At 42.0% G+C, this 19,104-nt stretch overlaps 1 protein-coding gene across 4 annotated transcripts in view; it reads left to right on the top strand.

The window, feature by feature from the left end:
* FZD6 (frizzled class receptor 6) overlaps nucleotides 1-17,076 on the top strand; it is a 48,345-nt gene extending 31,269 nt beyond the window's left edge. For 2 of the 4 annotated variants that reach the window (XM_075125019.1, XM_048841417.2), the window contains exons 3-7: nucleotides 791-987; nucleotides 5,264-6,281; nucleotides 9,913-10,061; nucleotides 11,392-11,832; nucleotides 13,981-17,076. In XM_075125019.1, coding sequence (XP_074981120.1) covers nucleotides 791-987; nucleotides 5,264-6,281; nucleotides 9,913-10,061; nucleotides 11,392-11,832; nucleotides 13,981-14,149 — 1,974 coding nt within the window. In that variant the 3' untranslated portion in view covers nucleotides 14,150-17,076. Of the gene's footprint in view, nucleotides 1-790; nucleotides 988-2,883; nucleotides 2,939-5,263; nucleotides 6,282-9,912; nucleotides 10,062-11,391; nucleotides 11,833-13,980 lie in introns of those variants that run through there. The other 2 variants (XM_048841419.2, XM_048841418.2) reach the window with 2 other exon arrangements.
* The last annotated feature ends 2,028 nt before the right edge of the window (nucleotides 17,077-19,104 follow it).

The following is a 19,104-nucleotide window of genomic DNA, read 5'->3' as shown; positions in this document are numbered from 1 at the left end:
TTGGGGGAACCGGGGTTGCGGGGTAAGGTGGAGGAGCCTGGCACCAACACTCACCCTGCTGCTGCCACTTCCACCATCAGCCTGCAACTGAGGAGCAGGAGTCAAGGCACCTGACTGCCTGCTCTACAGGGGCCACAGCGTGCTCAAGTGGCCAGAAGGCACAACTGCAGCTCAGTCCTGCCTGCAGTTTAGCCCAACTGTGGCAACCATGCTTTGTGTGCCCCTGGTCAAAGGGGGTGCCATTTAGGGAGGGCAGGGGGCGCACCTGCCCCCTGGGTTTCATGTCACCCCCTGGGTGTCTGGGGCTCCCACTGCCCCAGAAGGTGCCTGGGACAGACATATAACTGAGAGGGGCAGATGCCTTTCCCCTCCCCCCCCCCCGCCTAAATGGAGCCCTGGCCGGTGCCCAGGGCTGACAGCAGGAGCCCTGGCAAGCGCCCGAAGCAGACAGTGGAAGCCCCAGCAGGCAGCCAGGATTGACACATAATTCAGGGGGTGGCTGACACATAACTTGGGGCGGGGGGAGTGTGCCCCCCCCCACCCCCCCGCACCTGCCTTCCCTAAATGGAGCTCTGCCAGGCTGGAGCCCCTGCCACTGGAGTCCGGACCTTGACTATACCTTGACCAAGAAATTTGGACTGTCACAAAAAATATTTGACTACCCCGCTGTAAATAAGGTGTGTTACAAATCCATAAAACCAGTGTCTCTGTTAAGTCCATGGTTTTTAAGTTTGCTGATATTTTTTCTTTTAAAAATTACTAATCAAAATCTTTTTTTCTTTTTGTAAAGCCTTTTCTTCCTCTTGTGAATCTCCACTGTTCTCCAGATGTCCACACATTTCTGTGTAAAGCGTTTGTGCCTGCTTGCATGAAGCAAATTCATGTGATTCACCCCTGTCGAAGACTTTGTGAGAGAGTACACTATGACTGTAAACAGTTAATAGACACTTTTGGGATCACCTGGCCGGAGGAACTGGAATGTAACAGGTGTAGTACCTTTTAATCTGACATGCAATGAAGGTGACATTTTCAAACACTCCTGATTTGACCCACAGCTGAACTGAAAGTCTGAGACGGAGAATGTGTTAGTATCTGTTTGAGTAGTCCCCACGTCAGTGGGGACCCTGAAAGGTTACCTGAGCAAGAGAGAAATTTCTCTTCAAGAAACTTAATTAAACTAATCTCCTGGATTTCCTGTTAATGATTTTGTCTCAGTACAAAATGCTTAAAACCATATATTTCTGTCTGCTTCCTTATCTGTAAAATGGGATAACAGTACTTATCTGCTTCACAGAGATTTTATGAAGAATTATAGAGTTTAAGGTCAAAAGGGACCACCATATCATCCAGTGTGACCTCCTTACTCCTGAGAGAGTTCTGCACCAAAAAAATTAAAAACTCTGCATACAATATTTTAAAATTAGATACAGTTCTGCAAATTTTATTTGTCAATAAATAAATGTGGAGGCTCCAGCATGGCAGTGGGGAGCATAGACCACTGGCTGCACAGAGGCGGAAGATCACCCGGCAGCCCCTCCCCAGGACACGGACTCCTCAGTGAGGCAGCACCTGACCCTGACACAATGCAAGGGCCAGGTCTGCCCCAGAAACACCACAGGGCCCTGCCTCTCCATGCAAGACCCACCAGGTGTGGGGCAGGCAGGTTCAGCCTGGCAGGATCCAAATGTGGAGGGGCTTAGTGTGGGGGGGATCCAGGTGTGGATTGAGAGGGTTCTGTGTGGGGCAATTTTGTGTGCAGGCAGCTCGGGGAGGGTCCAGGTGTGGGGGGATTGGATGCACAGGAGCTTGTTGGGGGGGGGGGTTCCAGGTTCAGGGGTAATGGAACTCTACAGAGGGGTCCAGGTGAAGGTGGTTGAAGTTCAGCATGGGGGGTCTGGGTGTTGGGGGATGGAGCTCAGCGGGGGGGTCAGATGTAGGGAGCTCAGTGGGGGGTGTCTGGGTGCTGGGGGAGTGGGGCTTGGTAGGATGGGAGTTTGGGGCTCAGTGAGGGGTGGTCCAGATGCAGGAGAGTGGTGGTTCGAGTGTGGGGGGCTCAGCAAGGGGTGATCTGGGAGCAGGGGTGGGGATCTGGATGCAGGAGGTGAGGCTTGGCAGGGTGGGCATTTGGATGCGGGCGGGTGAGGCTCGACAGGGTTCTGTGTATGGGAGGGTTCCAGATGCACACGTAGTGGGCAGTGGGAATAGCTCCCCATACAGTGATCCCTACCCCCACACCTGAGGAGCAATGTGGCAGGAAAGAGGGTGTGTGTACGGAGTTTCCTGCAGCTGGGGGAGGTTTTTGGGGGTGAGTTTGACCCGGCTCTGGCTGCTCCTTGCAGGGGAAGAGAGAGTCCCATCCTCCCCCAGCCCAGCTGGGACCACTCTTGCAGCTTCCCTTTGCTTCCCTGCAGAAAAATGACTTTCTAACAGGGAAACAAAGAAATCTGAGGGGGATATGAATTCTGCACACACGCAGTGGTGCAGAATTCCCCACGCTTAACCTCTGGTATATCCCAGATGACTCTCTCTCTCTCACCAAAGTATTCCAGCCCCCAAAGAGTAACTGAACGGTACTATGAAATATAAAGCACTCTGTCTATACATCACTAAGTACCAGAAGGCTTTTATTTTAATCTTAACCACTTAGCTGAACAAATTAAACCTCCCATTACTTTATCTATTCTGCATGCCAAGATTCAGTATTTCACAAAAATCTTATCTTTGTCTGTTTCTTCTAGCCCCCAGAGAGATAATGAAAAATTCATAGATTTTTAGGGCGTGAAGGGATCATTATTATAATTTAGTCTGACCTCCTGCATAACACAGGAAATTGAACCTCACCCAGTAATTTCTGTTGGCAACTGTAGCATTTGTTTTTGAAAGGTATCCAGTTTTGATTTAAGACTTCAAGTGATTTGAGAATGCACCACATCCTTAGGTAAGATGTTCCAATGGTTAATTACTCTCACTGTTAAATAAGGTGCATGTTTTATTTCTAGTCTGAATTATCTAGATTCAGTTTCCAGTCATTGGATCATTATGCCTTTTTCTACTAGATTAAAGGGCCATCTACTATCTGAAATCTCTTCCCCATTTAGGCACTTGTAGACCATGATAAGTCACCTCTTCACTGTGCATAGCCACAGGGAAAAGAGTCTGATAGTATGGACCCAAGGGCAGGGGACAGGTTGAGCAACAACATGGAAACACGGTATGGAGGCCCATGGGATGTTCAGGCTCTGCAGCATTTCACACACTCACCCCTGCCCCCTCTGCAGAGCTACAAAACTGTCTCAAAATTGTTCTGTAGAATTAGCCATCTTAGAAGCTTATTCAGATATTCAGTATATTTTCTAAATTATATTTTAAAATAAAATACTCAGTTTTTTTCAGGAACCGTTGCATCTCTAAATTATTCTACTACTGACAATAATGACTTAAAGTTAACACTATCTACTGCTCATATGTGAAGTGAGTGGTATTCTCTGTCCAGTTCTTAACATAGAGTCCATAGCACAAAAAATACCCTTGGAGTCAGCAGTAACTGGCACTGTTGTTGGCAGCCTCAGAAAGGCCAAAGACTGAATGAGCCTAGAGAGTGTTAAGAGAGAGGCACTAATGAGAACCCTAAGATAGACACTCCTGACTCCTTAGAGATGACCCCAACAGAACGAGGGTAAAGCAAGTTGGTAAATTGGTGAGATAAGCTTGTACTGGTGCAGTGCATGATGTTCCTGCTGTATGGTTAAAAAGAACTTCAGCTTCTAGAATTCTCAGGCCAGCCCAATTTGTCCAGAAGAACCTTTATTAATGGTGGTGATGAAACAGAGAGCCCAAGTTGAGTTTGTCCATCTGGCATTTAGGGGGGAAAAAACCTTTCTACTTTTAAACTGAGTATATTTGTTATGGAAATCAGTGAGAAATCATGATGATGGAACTCCGCAATGCCATTTTTACAGAGGCACTCTTAATCTATTCTCACTCTCATGGATAAATTGTAGAACTCAGACTCATTGGTGAGTAGTTGCACACATTAGTAATCTCATTGTGAGTAAGTGTGCTCCTATTCAAGTAAAGATTGCATAATCTAGCCATAAGATAATAAGTCCATCAACTGCTAATGCAGAAATGGTCATTATAAAACAGATTAAGTTATTTTGTCCAATCAAATTCTAAATGTCACAAGCTATAGTTAATTTAACTTTTTTTAAAAGTTAAAGAAAAAATAATTACAATTGTGTTCAACTTTTATACTAGCTCTCCTTTTATTTTTCCTGTCTGTTAGGTAATTTCCAGTAATATATTATGGATTTCAAAGTCCTTATCAGTTCTATGACAGACAGTCCTCACCATCTGACTGCTTCTGTAAATATTTTTCCCCTGAGGTAAAGTGTTATCAGCTGATATGAAACCAAGCAGATCCATTAGTGAAGGCAGATTTAATGTTAAAAAGGTCATCTCTCCATTTCTAATAATGAGTCTTTTCCTTTTTGAACGGATTTACACTGCTATTATTGTGAGACTTCTACAAAATGTTCTAAATTCCCACTGGCCTCAATTGTTTATTCCTTCTTTGATCTCATAGTCTTCATCTCTCAATTCCAAATTAATTAGCACTGTAAGGGGCCTTACAGAGCTGAAAACAAAAGCAGTGGGTACCCTGGGAAGAGAGCTTTCTGAGAGTAGGTGATTTGAAACACAATCAAACCACTATTGTCAGCAGTTAAACATTGACCTGGTCCAATAAAAGCAAAGATATTTCCATCTGTATATCCCAGATGTTCAACATTTCACTCCTATATTTGGATTGGAGCTTGCATTATCTCTAGTGAATCTCAAACAACAATTTGTCAACCAGGTATAAAAATCTATGATGGGTGTTTTTTCACAAGATTACATGTATATAAATAATTTTGATGTGGAATAAGACCAGTAAAGAAACAACTGCAAAATGTATCTTTTAATTTAAGAATTTGAAGTGTTTCATAACCAACTGAATACAAAACCAAGGTTTTGTAAAGAATAGTTAAACAGCTTGTGTTCAACTGTTCTTCTAAACTTAACATTAAAGATTTTATTTGACTCGACTCAAAATTTTTTCTAAAGGCCACCTGATTTTGTTCTCATAAACTAATTTTTGGATCATGTATAAAATATTTTACTCAAACAGCTTTTTCACACTTAGGAAGAATAGCAGTAAAATAAGGGAACGCTTGACAGTGGAAGAGTATTAATGTACATGCACTTTTCTTAATCTGTGTAGACTGGAGGATTGTGATGAAACTGCTCCTGTCACTGCCGCTGTAACCACAAAGGTCCATGGAACACAGAAGACCCCAGGGCAGGCTCGAAGGGACTATGGATTTTGGTGTCCGCGGCATCTGCAGACCTCCAATGGACAAGGCTACAAGTTTTTGGGAATTGATCAGTGTGCACCCCCATGTCCCAATATGTACTTCAAAAATTATGAGCTGGATGTTGCCAAAAGCTTCATTGGAATAGTTTCAATTTTTTGCCTTTGTGCTACTCTGTTCACATTCCTGACTTTTCTGATTGACGTTAAAAGGTTCAGATACCCAGAGAGGCCAATCATATATTATTCAGTCTGTTACAGTATAGTGTCTCTGATATACTTCATTGGCTTTTTGCTGGGAAATAGAACTGCTTGTAACAAGGCAGATGAAAAGTTAGAAATTGGTGAAACAGTTGTTCTTGGCTCTCAAAACAAAGCCTGCACTGTCTTTTTTATGGTTTTGTATTTTTTCACAATGGCAGGAACAATATGGTGGGTGATTCTTACGATCACTTGGTTCCTAGCAGCAGGAAGAAAATGGAGCTGTGAAGCTATTGAACAAAAGGCAATTTGGTTCCATGCAGTTGCATGGGGCATACCTGGTTTTCTCACCATTATGCTCCTTGCAATGAACAAAGTTGAAGGGGACAATATCAGTGGAGTTTGCTTTGTTGGTCTCTATGACATGGATGCATCTCGATACTTTGTCCTTTTGCCTTTGTGCTTTTGTGTTTTTGTTGGTCTCTCTCTCCTTTTATCTGGAATTATTTCTTTAAATCATGTGCGGCAAGTCATACAGCATGATGGCAGAAACCAAGAGAAGCTGAAGAAATTTATGATTCGAATTGGAGTCTTTAGTGGCTTATACCTGGTACCACTGGTGGCACTTCTTGGATGTTATGTTTATGAGCAGATGTATAGGAGAATCTGGGAGACCACTTGGGTCTTTGACCATTGTGATCAGTACCATATTCCCTGTCCTTACCAGGTAAGGAGTAATGTTTTGTATAATTCATATTGTAATAAGAAAAGGAGGACTTGTGGCACCTTAGACTAACAAATTTATTTGAGCATAAGCTTTTGTGAGCTACATCAGATGCATGCAGTGGAAAATACATTGGGGAGATTTTATATACGCAGAGAACATGAAACAATGGGTGTTACCATACACACTGTAACAAGACTGATCAGGTAAGGTGAGCTATTACCAGCGGGGGGGAGGGGGGGACCTTTTGTAGTGATAATCAAGGTGGGCCATTTCCAGCAGTTGACAAGAATGTGAGAGGAACAGTAGGGGGGAAATAAACACAGGGAAATAGTTTTACTTTGTATAATGACACATCCACTCCCAGTCTTCATTCAAGCCTAAGATAATGATGTCCAGTTTGCAAATTAATTCCAATTAAAACACTAACCCAGGAACCTATCCTTGCAACAAAGCCCATTGCCAACTGTGTCCACATATCTATTCAGGGGACACCATCATAGTGCCTAATCACATCAGCCACACTATCAGAGGCTCGTTCACCTGCACATCTACCAATGTGATATATGCCATCATGTGCCAGCAATGTCTCTCTGCCATGTACATTGGCCAAACTGGACAGTCTCTATGTAAAAGAAGAAATGGACACACATCAGACATCAAGAATTATAACAACATTCAAAAACCAGTCGGAGAACACTTCAATCTCTCTGGTCACTCGATTACAGACCTAAAAGTGGCAATTCTTCAACAAAAGAAGAGTTTCTCCCCCACTCTGCTGCTGGCCTTACTTGATCACCTTACCTCGTTACAGTGTGTATTGTAACACCCATTGTTTCATGTTCTCTGTGTATATAAAATCTCCACACTGTATTTTCCCCTGCATGCATCCGATGAAGTGAGCTGTAGCTCATGAAAGTTTATGCTCAAATAAATTTGTTAGTCTCTAAGGTGCCACAAGTCCTCCTTTTCTTTTTGCGGATACAGACTAACACGGCTGCTGCTCTGAAACCTGTCATATTGTAATGTTAACATAAAAAAGGCACCGAAATGCATTATGATATTTGTAACAACATTTAGTGGGTAGACTGAAGTTAGGGAAGCCAATGAAATACACACAACGTAATATTTATAGACCAGTTAAACATTTAAATAAATTGACTGAACCAATATTTATGTTGAAATCTCCAGCTAATCAGATTGGTGGCACTTAAAATCTTTTTAGAGTCAGGAGTTTAAATTTTTAAGTTATTTGAACTTAATAAAAAAAAATGGTTCATGGTGGAAACTTTTTCTACATAATAGGCAGCTATTCCTAAAAACTATTTCCCCAAATTTTCTAATTAGGTGCCTAAAGTTACTCAGCATTTCTGAAAATGAGGCTGCCTTGAAATATGTACCTAAGTATTTAAGCAACTAATTTTAGCCATTCGAATTTGAACATTTTGGTCAGAACCACATTTGATTAAAATCAGTTTTGTCTTTTCTTAAATTGTATAAGTACAAAATACTGAGCTTTTCACTCTTTATTTCTCAGAACTATGGCTGCATATTTGCAAACTGATTTTTGGTAATGTGGACTTAAGTTTTAGAAATTTTAAAAATATATATCTTAAATTGCTGAGATGTTCAGGTTTAAAATTTGACTTTTGATTAAAAAATTGTCTTCAGAAAGACTTTAATATGCATACCAACTGCACATATGCAGTACTCTCTATGTATTACATTTTGTTTTAATGCATAAAATTCTCTGTCATATCAAGTAATTTTTGGTTTATGTCTCGCTATTTATGAGCTGGTGTTTAAGAAGGAAATAACAGTAAGGGAACTGTTAGTTTTTCATGTCAAGTTACACACTTCAGTTGCTTTGCATCCCACCATTAATGTGTTTACTGCAATGAGCTACCATAAAAACAAGGAAAAGAAACACAGAATTCATAGAATGTTAGGGCTTGATCCTGCAAGTTTCTGAGTACCCTCTACTCTGATTGACGTCAATGACAGTTGAGTACAGCCCCTCATAGGACTGGGTCCTTAATACTTATTCTTGCTCCTGTTTAAAGTCAGTGACAAAATATCCACTTCAGGGGATACAGCATTGAGCCCTTTATCAACTTAAACCCTCCAAAGTAAGAAAGTTAAGAGTTGAGGTATCTATTCCTTCTTTAACAAATTTGCCTTGCAATGTTTACCTTGCAGTACAGGTAATAAGAAATTAATGACATAATTCTCAAGGATTATTTAGTTTATTGGAGAGAGTAAATAGCAACAGAACAAACCTATCCAATCAAATATTATACCAAGAAATATTACAACTGGATCTGTTCCTTTGTGTTGTACTTGTTGTTTTCCAGTGACAAAAACCTATTAACTACAGAGTGGCTTCTCTTTTTACTCTGATTAGTTCAAAACGAAACAAAAACTTCAGCTTCAACAATTATGGGTACCTAGCTAACAAAAAGAGTGACTAGTGCTTTGAAGGCCAGAATACAGAGACAAGTGGATTAACCAAGAAAACATAAATTACATTTGGGGCATGGGAGAGGAAGTTAAATAACCACTTAATGAGTTAAATGTCTCAACAACTGTGACCCTGTTCTGCACATCGGTGGATTAATTTTGCAATAAACGGCAGAAAACACTGGTATACTGGTAAGGGTGAAAGTAACTTAAGGGACTTACCGGTACGCAGGGCCGGGGACCTGAGCAAGGGGGGGCTCAACCGAAAAGGGTGGGACCTCAGGCGGAAGGGGCAGGGCCTTTAAATCGCTGCAACTACCCCGAGGCTCCGGCAGCAATTTAAAGGGCCCGGGGATCTGGCTGCGGTAGTGGCGGCTAGGAGCCCCAGGCCCTTTAAAACACCACCGGAGCCCCATGGTAGGGGTAGCTGTGGTGGCGGCTGGGAGCCCAGGGGCTCTGGTGGCAATTTAAAGGGCCAGGGGCTCCAGCCAGTGCCAGGAGCCCAGGGCCCTTTTAAATTGCTGGCCTGGGGAAGCTGCCTCCTGCTAGTACGGTTGGCTATGTACCGGACCGGACCAGCTTACTTTGACCTCTGTATACTGTCCTGAAGATCCTGATTCATGTAATTAAATCTAATTCATCCACTCCATCATCTCCTCTGTATCCAGAGGAAGCTCCCAAATATGCAGTGTTTCACTGGAGAAACTGCTTAATAATAGGTTTCAGAGTAGCAGCCGTGTTAGTCTGTATTTGCAAAAAGAAAAGGAGTACTTGTGGCACCTTAGAGACTAACCAATTTAAAGCTTATGCTCAGATAAATTGGTTAGTCTCTAAGGTGCCACAAGTACTCCTTTTCTTTTTGCTTAATAATACTTTTCTCCCCTCCGAGTAATCTTTTCTTCCAGTTTTTTTTTTAAAAATCTCCCTTTATGCCTCACCTCCTGTCCACACCTTCAGCTACATCTCCATAAGCAAAGATTAACCAGATCTGACTTGACTGTGCATGTTTTAGTTCAGTCCATAGGGTGTCTGAATGCAGTATAGGATAGCTGGTGTAAAATAGAAAGTACCTCAGTATGCTCTTGTACATGGTTTCTGTTCATTTTATGCACTTTGTCAAGAGTCAAAGTGTGCGTGTGTGTCTGTTTGTTTATTGAACTTTGTTATCTTCCAGGCAAAGGCATTAGCTAGACCAGAAATATTTTTGTTTCTGATGAAGTACCTGATGACGTTAATTGTTGGCATCTCTCCAGTATTCTGGGTGGGAAGTAAAAAGACCTGTTCTGAATGGGCCAGTTTCTTCAGCAGAAATCGCAAGAGAGAGTAAGAGCAACTCTTTGTATGTGGTACTGATAAGCTTTAAAAAAATGTATTTGTAACATGTCCCTTTAAATATTTGTCAGGCAATATAGAAAAAGTATTGTTGTTTACTCTCTCAGGGCCCAATCCTGCAGTTAGACATCAGTAAAATTCCCACTGGAGTCAATTCAAGTTTTACTTGTGCAATAACTACATGATTGGGCCCTAATAAGGTAGAAAACATACTTCCCTATTGATTTGGTCCTTTAAATTGAGCAAAAGGGATTTTGTTGCTCTTAACACTGACTAACATGGCTGTAACTTTCAATCAACAGGGAAGACTGTTTGGCCCCATCAACTCTGACTCCTTTCATTTTCCAGGTCTGCTGCTTACATCATTTGCACTCGTGCTTTAACTGTATCTTGCAGTGATTTTCCGTCCACCATTTTTCTTAGTAGCTTACTCTGCTGCCCTAATTCTCTTACTATTTCTAATGTCCTACCTTAATTTTTTCTTCTATTGTTTCAGACTACTGTTTCTTATTCTATCCCCTTCTGCACAAGAGTAATTCCATTCCTTTATTTAAACTTACCTAGCGTTCTCTTTTGTAGGAGATGCATGGGTCATATCCTTTTCAATATAAGCAGACTGGAAGTTTAGGTCCCATCCCTTGTAATTATTATATCCTTTTCTTTTCCCCTGATATATTTTTCTTTAGATTTCCTATATTCTTCCTAAACTGTGGATGTATTTTTAGAACTCTTTATTTCCTTGGACTTGCCCAGCCAACATTACTTTGGTTTTCTTTAGCTCCTTTTATTTTAAGTCTGCATTCCTGGATGGTGAGCTTATAGCTTCCTTTCCATCTCCCTACTTTTCCATTTCCTGTATAAGTCTTTCTTATGTTTCTGCTGTAAACTACTTTCAGCTAAGTGATTAAAAAAATGTTGCCCATTTTATACTATTTACCATTGTTTTCACTTTAACAAGTTTGCTTTAGGAAAACTTAATTTGGTGACATAGCTACCTATGAGCTAATCCTGCTGTCCTTTCTCACATGGTTAATCTCATTCAAGTTATTGGAACTATTTGCAAGAATGAGGCATGTAGGATTTTGCTCTATTTCTGTAAATTTAATTGCTCCACATATATAATTACTTAGTAGCCACTACCCCCAGATTCTTCCCAATCACCAGAGGTTATCATTTCCTCAGTATTGGTTAACATTGGAGCCAGGTTTGGTACATTAGAGCCACCCCCTTTGTTACTTCCTTTGCATTTTGGAATAAGAAGCAATCTTCCACTGAGTCTAAATGATCTTTGATGAACTAGTCATATGCCTTTGTTTTTCAGTCCAATCAGTGAAAGCCGAAGAGTGTTGCAAGAATCATGTGACTTTTTCTTGAAGCACAATTCTAAAGTTAACCATAAAAAGAAGCACTACAAATCCAGTTCACACAAACTGAAGGTTATTTCGAAGTCTATGGGGACTAGTACAGGTGCCACAACAAATCACGGAACTTCTGCAGTGGCTATTACTAACCCTGATTACTTAAGCCAAGAGAACTTTCCAGAAATTAAACCCCCTCGAGAAACATCTGAGAAAGAGATGGAGGCAGATGGAACATCCACCCAGAAAGTGGAGGAAGGGGAGAATACTGGTGGTGAACATGTACTACAAATATTATCTACTTCTAAACTGGCTATGGAACAGGTGGAAAAGAGCAGCAAGGCAGACAACACGTTTGATATGATTAGCTTATCTGAGAGTATGAAAAGAATGGGTGAAGGAAGGTAGGATGCTTTATTTTTTTATCTAAGTTTGGACTTCAGTTTTCTGGTGTATGTTCATACTACCAATACTATGGTATATTTTTGTGTCCTTTTCCTTTTGAAGACAGATTGTCCAATAACAGTAGCTGCAAGAAAAAAGTAGTTCTTATAAACTACCATATATACTTGATCGTAAGCCGGTTCGTTTGTAAGCTGACCCCCCCCCCCCCCCCCAAGATGGATAAGTAAAAATGGGAAATTTTTATGACCCATTCATAAGCCGACCCTATAATTCAGGGGTTGGCAAACTTTGGCTCCCAGGCCATCAGGATAAGCTGCTGGTGGGCGAGACAGTTTGTTTACCTTGAGCATCTGCAGGCAGGGAGGTACGCCTAAGTAAACAAAGTGTCCTGTTACACCAGCTGCTTACCCTGACGGGCTGGGACAGCAACTGTCAGGGAAATTTTTTTTGGGAGGGGGGGAGTGAGAAGCTGGGGGTCAGGGGAGTAACCCCTGTGACCACCTCCCACATGACCCCACCCCTAGCGCGGGACCCCCACACTCTCCCCATCCCATTCCTTCCCACCTTAGCTAGGGTGAGCCAGGGGAGGATGTCTCTGGCCTGGTTGGAGCTGCTCCAGCAGGCTGGGCGGTGCGGCTGCAGCGTGCTCCAGTGGGCCAGACTGATTACTTAAGCCAAGAGAAGGCCAGACTGGGCAGCACGGCTGCAGCGTGCTCCGGCGGGCCAGACTGGGTGGCACGGCTGCGGGGCCGAAGCGGCATGGCCGCAGCCTGCCAGCCCTGGAGCTGCAGCTGCTTGGGAGGCTGGGGGGAGAGCAGCGTGGCCAAAAGCGGAGAGACTCTGGCCCTGCCTCTTCCCTTCTGGCTCTGCTGGCTGTGCTGCCTCTCCTTGCCTCCTCTGTTGGGGGGATGGGCTGTGTCCCACCTCTCCCCCCTCTATACCCATTCATAAGCCGACCCCCTTCTCTGACACGTCCCTTTTTTACTAAAAAAATTCTGCTTCTGAACGAGTATATATGGTACTTTCCAGATGACCATGCAGCTGATGTGTTTCTAAATGAGGATATATGATTTGGGGATTTTTTTCTAGTAGAGGTTTTAAGTACTAGAGCTTTTATCTTGGGATAGGATGTGCCTTATATTTAGGGCCCTACCAATTTCACGGCCATGAAAAACATGTCATGGACTGTGAACTAAGCCCTTCCCCTTGAAATCTGATCTCCCCCGTGCTGCTGGAAGCACCCCAACCAGGGGCTCCTAGCTGCGAGTTCCAGCAAGGCTGGGGAGGAACAGGACTTGTCCTTTCCCTGCATAGCCGCTCTCCGGGGGGAGATCAGACCCACATCTGAGGGCCTCCTGCTGGGACTGGGCAGGAGCCCCGGAGGTTCCTGCAGCCAGAGAAGACTTGTGGAGGTTGGTCTGATCTCCCACTGAGAGCTACTGTGTAGGGGAAGGACAAGTCCTCTTCAGCCTGGCCGAGACTCACAGCTAGGAGCCTCTGGCTGGGACACTCCCAGCAGCAAGGGGGCGATCGGACCCACCTCCACCTCTGGATGACTCCTGCAGCTGCAGGAAGCTCTGTAGCTGCTGACATCAGCGCAGAAGTGAGGGTGGCAATCCTATGACCCCCCACTACAGGTTTGTGACCTCCCACAATGCCCTTTTGCGTCAGGACCCCTGTGGTTACAACACTAAAAAATTTCAGATTTAAACATCTGAAAATGTGAAATTTACTAAATTTCAAATCCTATGACCATGAAATTGAGCAGAATGGACCATGAATTTGGTAGGGCCCTACTTATATTGCTGAATAGTGACCTCGAAGACAAATAAAGGAATAGTACTGAAAGGCTGTGAAAAGCATTCCCTATCCAATGCTTGCCAAGACATCTGTGGCTGCCATACAGCTTCTTTGGATAGGTGGCTGGTATAAAAAACATTACTGATGACCCTCAGGCCTTTGTGTTCCTGAGTCCAATTAAATGGCTAAGGAAAGAGTATTCAGAACTATAATATTGTCTTTTAAAAGGAGTGTTGTAAGTTCAGTGTATATTGCCATTTTGTTGCTAAATATATTTGTGTTTCAGTCTAAAACATTATATGCTTAACATTGTTTGTGTTTTTGTTTTTGTTTTTAATTACATATAGGGTATCTCCTAAAAGTGACTTTGCTGAAACTCATCCACTACAAGTCAGTAATTCACAGCTACCCAATGTTTCACAACCAGGCAGTACCAGCGGCTCCATATCAATGCTTGTCCACTCAGCTTCAGACACTAGAAAAGATCAGGATTTTGGAAACAGTTCAAATCCTTGAAAGATTAGAATTTCTATATGAATGATTTCAGTTTATGAAACTGTTATGGGTTTGTATTACACTGGAGATTACTGATACTCTGTGCCTTGTAAAAATACCACATACATATCCCTTGTTTTGCACTTAAAAGTTACACTGCAATAGTGGGGAGGTCTAGCAATAACCACTGTATTTAACCTCATAGGAGAGTAACGGAAACTGGAGTTCTAATAGCACTCGACTGGGCAGGTCAGCAGTAATTTAAGAGAAAAAGAAATGAGAGAAATCTTTCTCTTCTAATACATGAACATACTGTTAAATTACAGTAAAAATAATTTATGGAAGACAGTTGTGTTATTTTGAAACATAAAAATTTAATTTGCTTCACTGGTGTCTTTCAATCTTCCTATTAACATTTCTTTTTCTTTTTAAAGTAACTGCATTTTAAATAGCTGTGTCATTTAGAATAATTAGTAGTTACACAAATCTATAGATATCTTTAATGTGTAAATGTCTCATGATGTACTAATCTTAGCACTGTATTATGGTAGTTTCTACACTGAATCTGAAAAGGACTCTGGAATTATAGTGATTTATTTTGTAGTTAAAAATGAATCTGGTAAATAACTTATTTTTATAAACTCAACGTTAAGAACTACTGTTTTGTTTGTTGCACAAATCTGATAACTAAGGTGCTTCCTTCTAGTACCAATAAGATCAACAATACTGTGCTGATAAGATGACATCATTTCCTTCTGAGCAATAGTCACTACAGGATAATATAAGCACTAATATAACCTCCACATCTAGGGCAAAATTGTGTCTGGTCCCTCCACAAATGAGAAAGGAGAGACACCCTTTACTTTTGCACACCTACTGTTACCCCAAAAACAGACCCAGGGTATCCACAGAATAGCTTCTCTATTATCCCACTACCGGGTTTACCAGAGGTTCCTTTCAAGGTAACCTACTAATCTATTAATCTATTTATGCAAGGTAAAAAGTGGGCCCACCCTAGAGGAACTACTTGGGTTTACCAGGTTCTCTTCAAGAGACTCCCCAGAATAGCTTAGACCTGTTATCCCTGGGAGGACATAGATACGGCCTTCCGTTATAACTGATCGACACACAGGCAGTACTTTTTCTAAAACAAAGTATTTTTTATTACAATAATTACTCCTGGGGGAATTCTGCACCACTGTGCATGCGCAGCATTTATGTCCTCCGCAGATTTCTTTGTTTCCCCACAGAAAAATAACTTTCTGACAGAGAAGCAAAGGGAAGCCACAAAAGCAGTCATGCGACCCTCCCCAGCGGTATGTTTCGAGTGCCCTGGGCAGCCGGCAGAGAGGTAAATCACTGTGGGGTGGAGGCAGGACTGGGGAAGGCACAGTCGTGGCTCCTACCCTGCAATGGGCTGAGCTGCTAGGCCTGGCTGGGCTGGGGAGGATGGGACTTCCTCTTCCCCTGCAAGGAATCTGGGGCCGGGCCACACCCACCCCCAGATTTCATTTTGCATGAACTCATTCCAATTGTCAGTTTATTAACTTCAATATTATGGTCTGCTATTGCCACTCTACTTCCCTGCCAATTTAGTTAATCCTACCTAATTTTTCCCCCTATTTTCAGCTAATGGTGGCAAAATGATGTCCACCCAGGGTTGTGCTGAGAAAACAGAATAGAGTAGTTCAAAAATCTCTGATATCTCTACACAAGGGTTGAGCTAAGGGATAGCAGGACTGGGAGAGATTAGTGTCGGCATCAGTGCAAAGAGATGGGGCAGAGAAATGGCAGAGATATAGCCCTGCCTAACTTCTTCACTGACTGTTCTCCTCAAAAAGATGCAGCCTTTGTGCATTCTGTACAGGAGGGGTGCATGAGGTGCAGCTCCACTTCAGAAAGGATGCTTCCCAGAGCTTCTGCCGGAGTGGTGTTCCACTCATCCCCAATGAGGAGGCACAACAAAGCTCTCAGTACACAAGGACAGCATGTTCTGAAGCACATATTTCTAAAAATCCAATGTTAAAGACTCTGTAGAGAATTATGATCTTGCAGAAAAAGCAACTTTTGAATATTAACATGCAAATTCATCAGATGAGGTTTTCACTTAAAACAGGACAATAATGCATTTTCCATGTGCCATAATTTTTACATGCTTTAATGGTCTGTGTGTTTATACAGAAATGCCACATTTTCTTTAGCTTTTTGGTATTAGGGCCCAATTACGGAGCTCAGAGTAGTCCTTACTAATGGAGGAGTCCCATTGTTTTCAATGGGACAATGCACATGAGTAAGATGACTGGTGTGGATAAGGGTTGCAGGACAGGGCCCTTTGGGTGAAATTCTGTCTCCAATGAAGTCAATGGGAGTTTTGCTGTTTCAGTGGAGCCAGGATTTCACCTTCCATCTGTAACACTAGTGTTGATACAGTCTATAGGGCTCTTCTGCATTTTGCCTTACTGGTAACTGGAGGGCTCATAGTGTGACACATCCACTTTGATATGATACAGTGAGGCTATTACATTCCACTTTGAACAGCTTTTTTGGGTGGTGGTTTGAACACTCAAGCAAAATCACATAACTGAAAGGTCATGTAAATACTGAATAAGAAATTGTAGTTCTGATAAACCAAAGTTACTTGTTTTATCCAACATCTATTGAAATTTGAATGTTTGTTATATTGTGTCTCCTGCATTTTATAATTTGTAATTTATTGCCTTAAATAAGGGATGTTCGTTTTTTTAGTGTTCCCTTTTTATTTTTAGCACACAATATTCTTGCTGCTGAGATAGAGAATGAGAAAAATCTGAAATATCCTCTGTGAAGAAACACACTAAATATTCTTCATTCTCTTGTTCTCCTATTTGTAAACTGAAAACTTTATATGTATTTTTAATAGTTTTGTTTTTACTATCTTTGTTAGTAATAAAATATTATATTGTACAATAGGAGCTCCTGAATTGATTTTATTGTTAACTTAGTTCTCATTAGTTGGCTTTATTTCCCCTATTGTCATAGTATCTGAGCACCTCACAGTAATGTTTGTCCTTACAACACTTTTGTGAGATAGGGAAGTACTATTATCCCCATTTTGTAGGTGGGGAAATGAGGCACAGAGAAACAAAGTGACTTGCCCAAGTTAACTGTAAATGTGTGGTCCTAACCACTGGACCATTCTTCCTCTCTCTGGTCCTAATCAAAGACCTCCTTTAGAGTACAGTATATATGTCCTTACATAGTGTCATCTTGACGTAATGTTCTGTCACTGCACAAGTACATGTCAGTAGTTTGACTTGAGATGCTTTTCTTTTAAAACTCATTTAAAAAAATTGGAAAAAGGAGTACAAGAGCACTAAAAAGTTGAGTACAATAAATACTTTGGATTTGTATTACACTGCATTTTCAAAGCACTGTACCAATGTTAACTAATTAATTGTTACACCCTTTTGAGGTATTGTAAGTATTCTTATTTTACAGATGGAGAACCAGACACAGAAAGTAAGTGACTTGCTCAAGATAGAATCTCAGCAAGTCAATAGTAGAGCCATATTTTATACCTCCCATGACACAATCAATTGATCATGGGCTTCTAGTGCAATACCGTAGCTAAGATGGTGAACATGATCCTTGGATATATAAGCAGGGGAATATCAAATAGCGGTAGGGAGGTAGTATTATGACATTAGTGAGACTATTACTGGAATATTGTGTCCATGTCTGGTCTCCGTGCTTCGGAAAGGATGTTGAAAAATTGGAAAGGCTTCAGAAAAGAGCTACAAGAATGATTCAAGGTCTGGAAAACCTACCTCACCGTGAGAGGTTTCCTCCCAGCACACAGCTCCTAGCTATTCCCCTGCCTGTATCCTGAGCTACCCCCTGCCTGCACATAGCTCCTAGCTACTCTCTCCCTGCACCCTGAGCTATACCCCTTGTCAAGGTTCCTCCCCCACTCTGAACTCTAGGGTACAGATGTGGGGACCTGCATGAAAAACCTCCTAAGCTTATCTTTACCAGCTTAGGTCAAAACTTCCCCAAGGTACAAAATATTCCACCCTTTGTCCTTGGATTGGCCGCTATCACCACCAAACTAATACTGGTTACTGGGGAAGAGCTGTTTGGACGCGTCTTTCCCCCCAAAATACTTCCCAAAACCTTGCACCCCACTTCCTGGACAAGGTTTGGTAAAAAGCCTCACCAATTTGCCTAGGTGACTACAGACCCAGACCCTTGGATCTTAAGATCAATGAACAATCCTCCCAACACTTGCACCCCCCCTTTCCTGGGAAATGTTGGATAAAAAGCCTCACCAATTTGCATAGGTGACCACAGACCCAAACCCTTGGATCTGAGAACAATGAAAAAGCATTCCGTTTTCTTACAAGAAGACTTTTAATAAAAATAGAAGTAAATAGAAATAAAGAAATCCCCCCTGTAAAATCAGGATGGTAGATATCTTACAGGGTAATTAGATTCAAAACATAGAGAACCCCTCTAGGCAAAACCTTAAGTTACAAAAAAGATACACAGACAGAAATAGTTATTCTATTCAGCACAGTTCTTTTCTCAGCCATTTAAAGAAATCATAATCTAACATGTACCTAGTTAGATTACTTACTAAAAGTTCTAAGACTCCATTCCTGGTCTATCCCCGGCCAAGACGACTACAGACAGACCCAGACCCTTTGTTTCTCTCCCTCCTCCCAGCTTTTGAAAGTATCTTGTCTCCTCATTGGTCATTTTGGTCAGGTGCCAGCGAGGTTACCTTTAGCTTCTTAACCCTTTACAGGTGAGAGGAGCTTTCCCCTGGCCAGGAGGGATTTCAAAGGGGTTTACCCTTCCCTTTATGTTTATGACACCCCTCACTGTGCACAGCCCCTAGCCAACCCCTCCCTGCACCCTGAACAGCTTTCAAAGTTTGAGCTGAACACCCCCCACTTTGAGTTACAATCTTTGGTTGCGTGCTGCTCCCCAACCAA

This window comes from Caretta caretta, chromosome 2, assembly GCF_965140235.1.
Source record: "Caretta caretta isolate rCarCar2 chromosome 2, rCarCar1.hap1, whole genome shotgun sequence".
NCBI lineage: Eukaryota > Metazoa > Chordata > Testudines > Cheloniidae > Caretta > Caretta caretta.
Note: the sequence above shows the minus strand (reverse complement) of the source record. Positions and strands in the feature narration are given on the sequence as shown.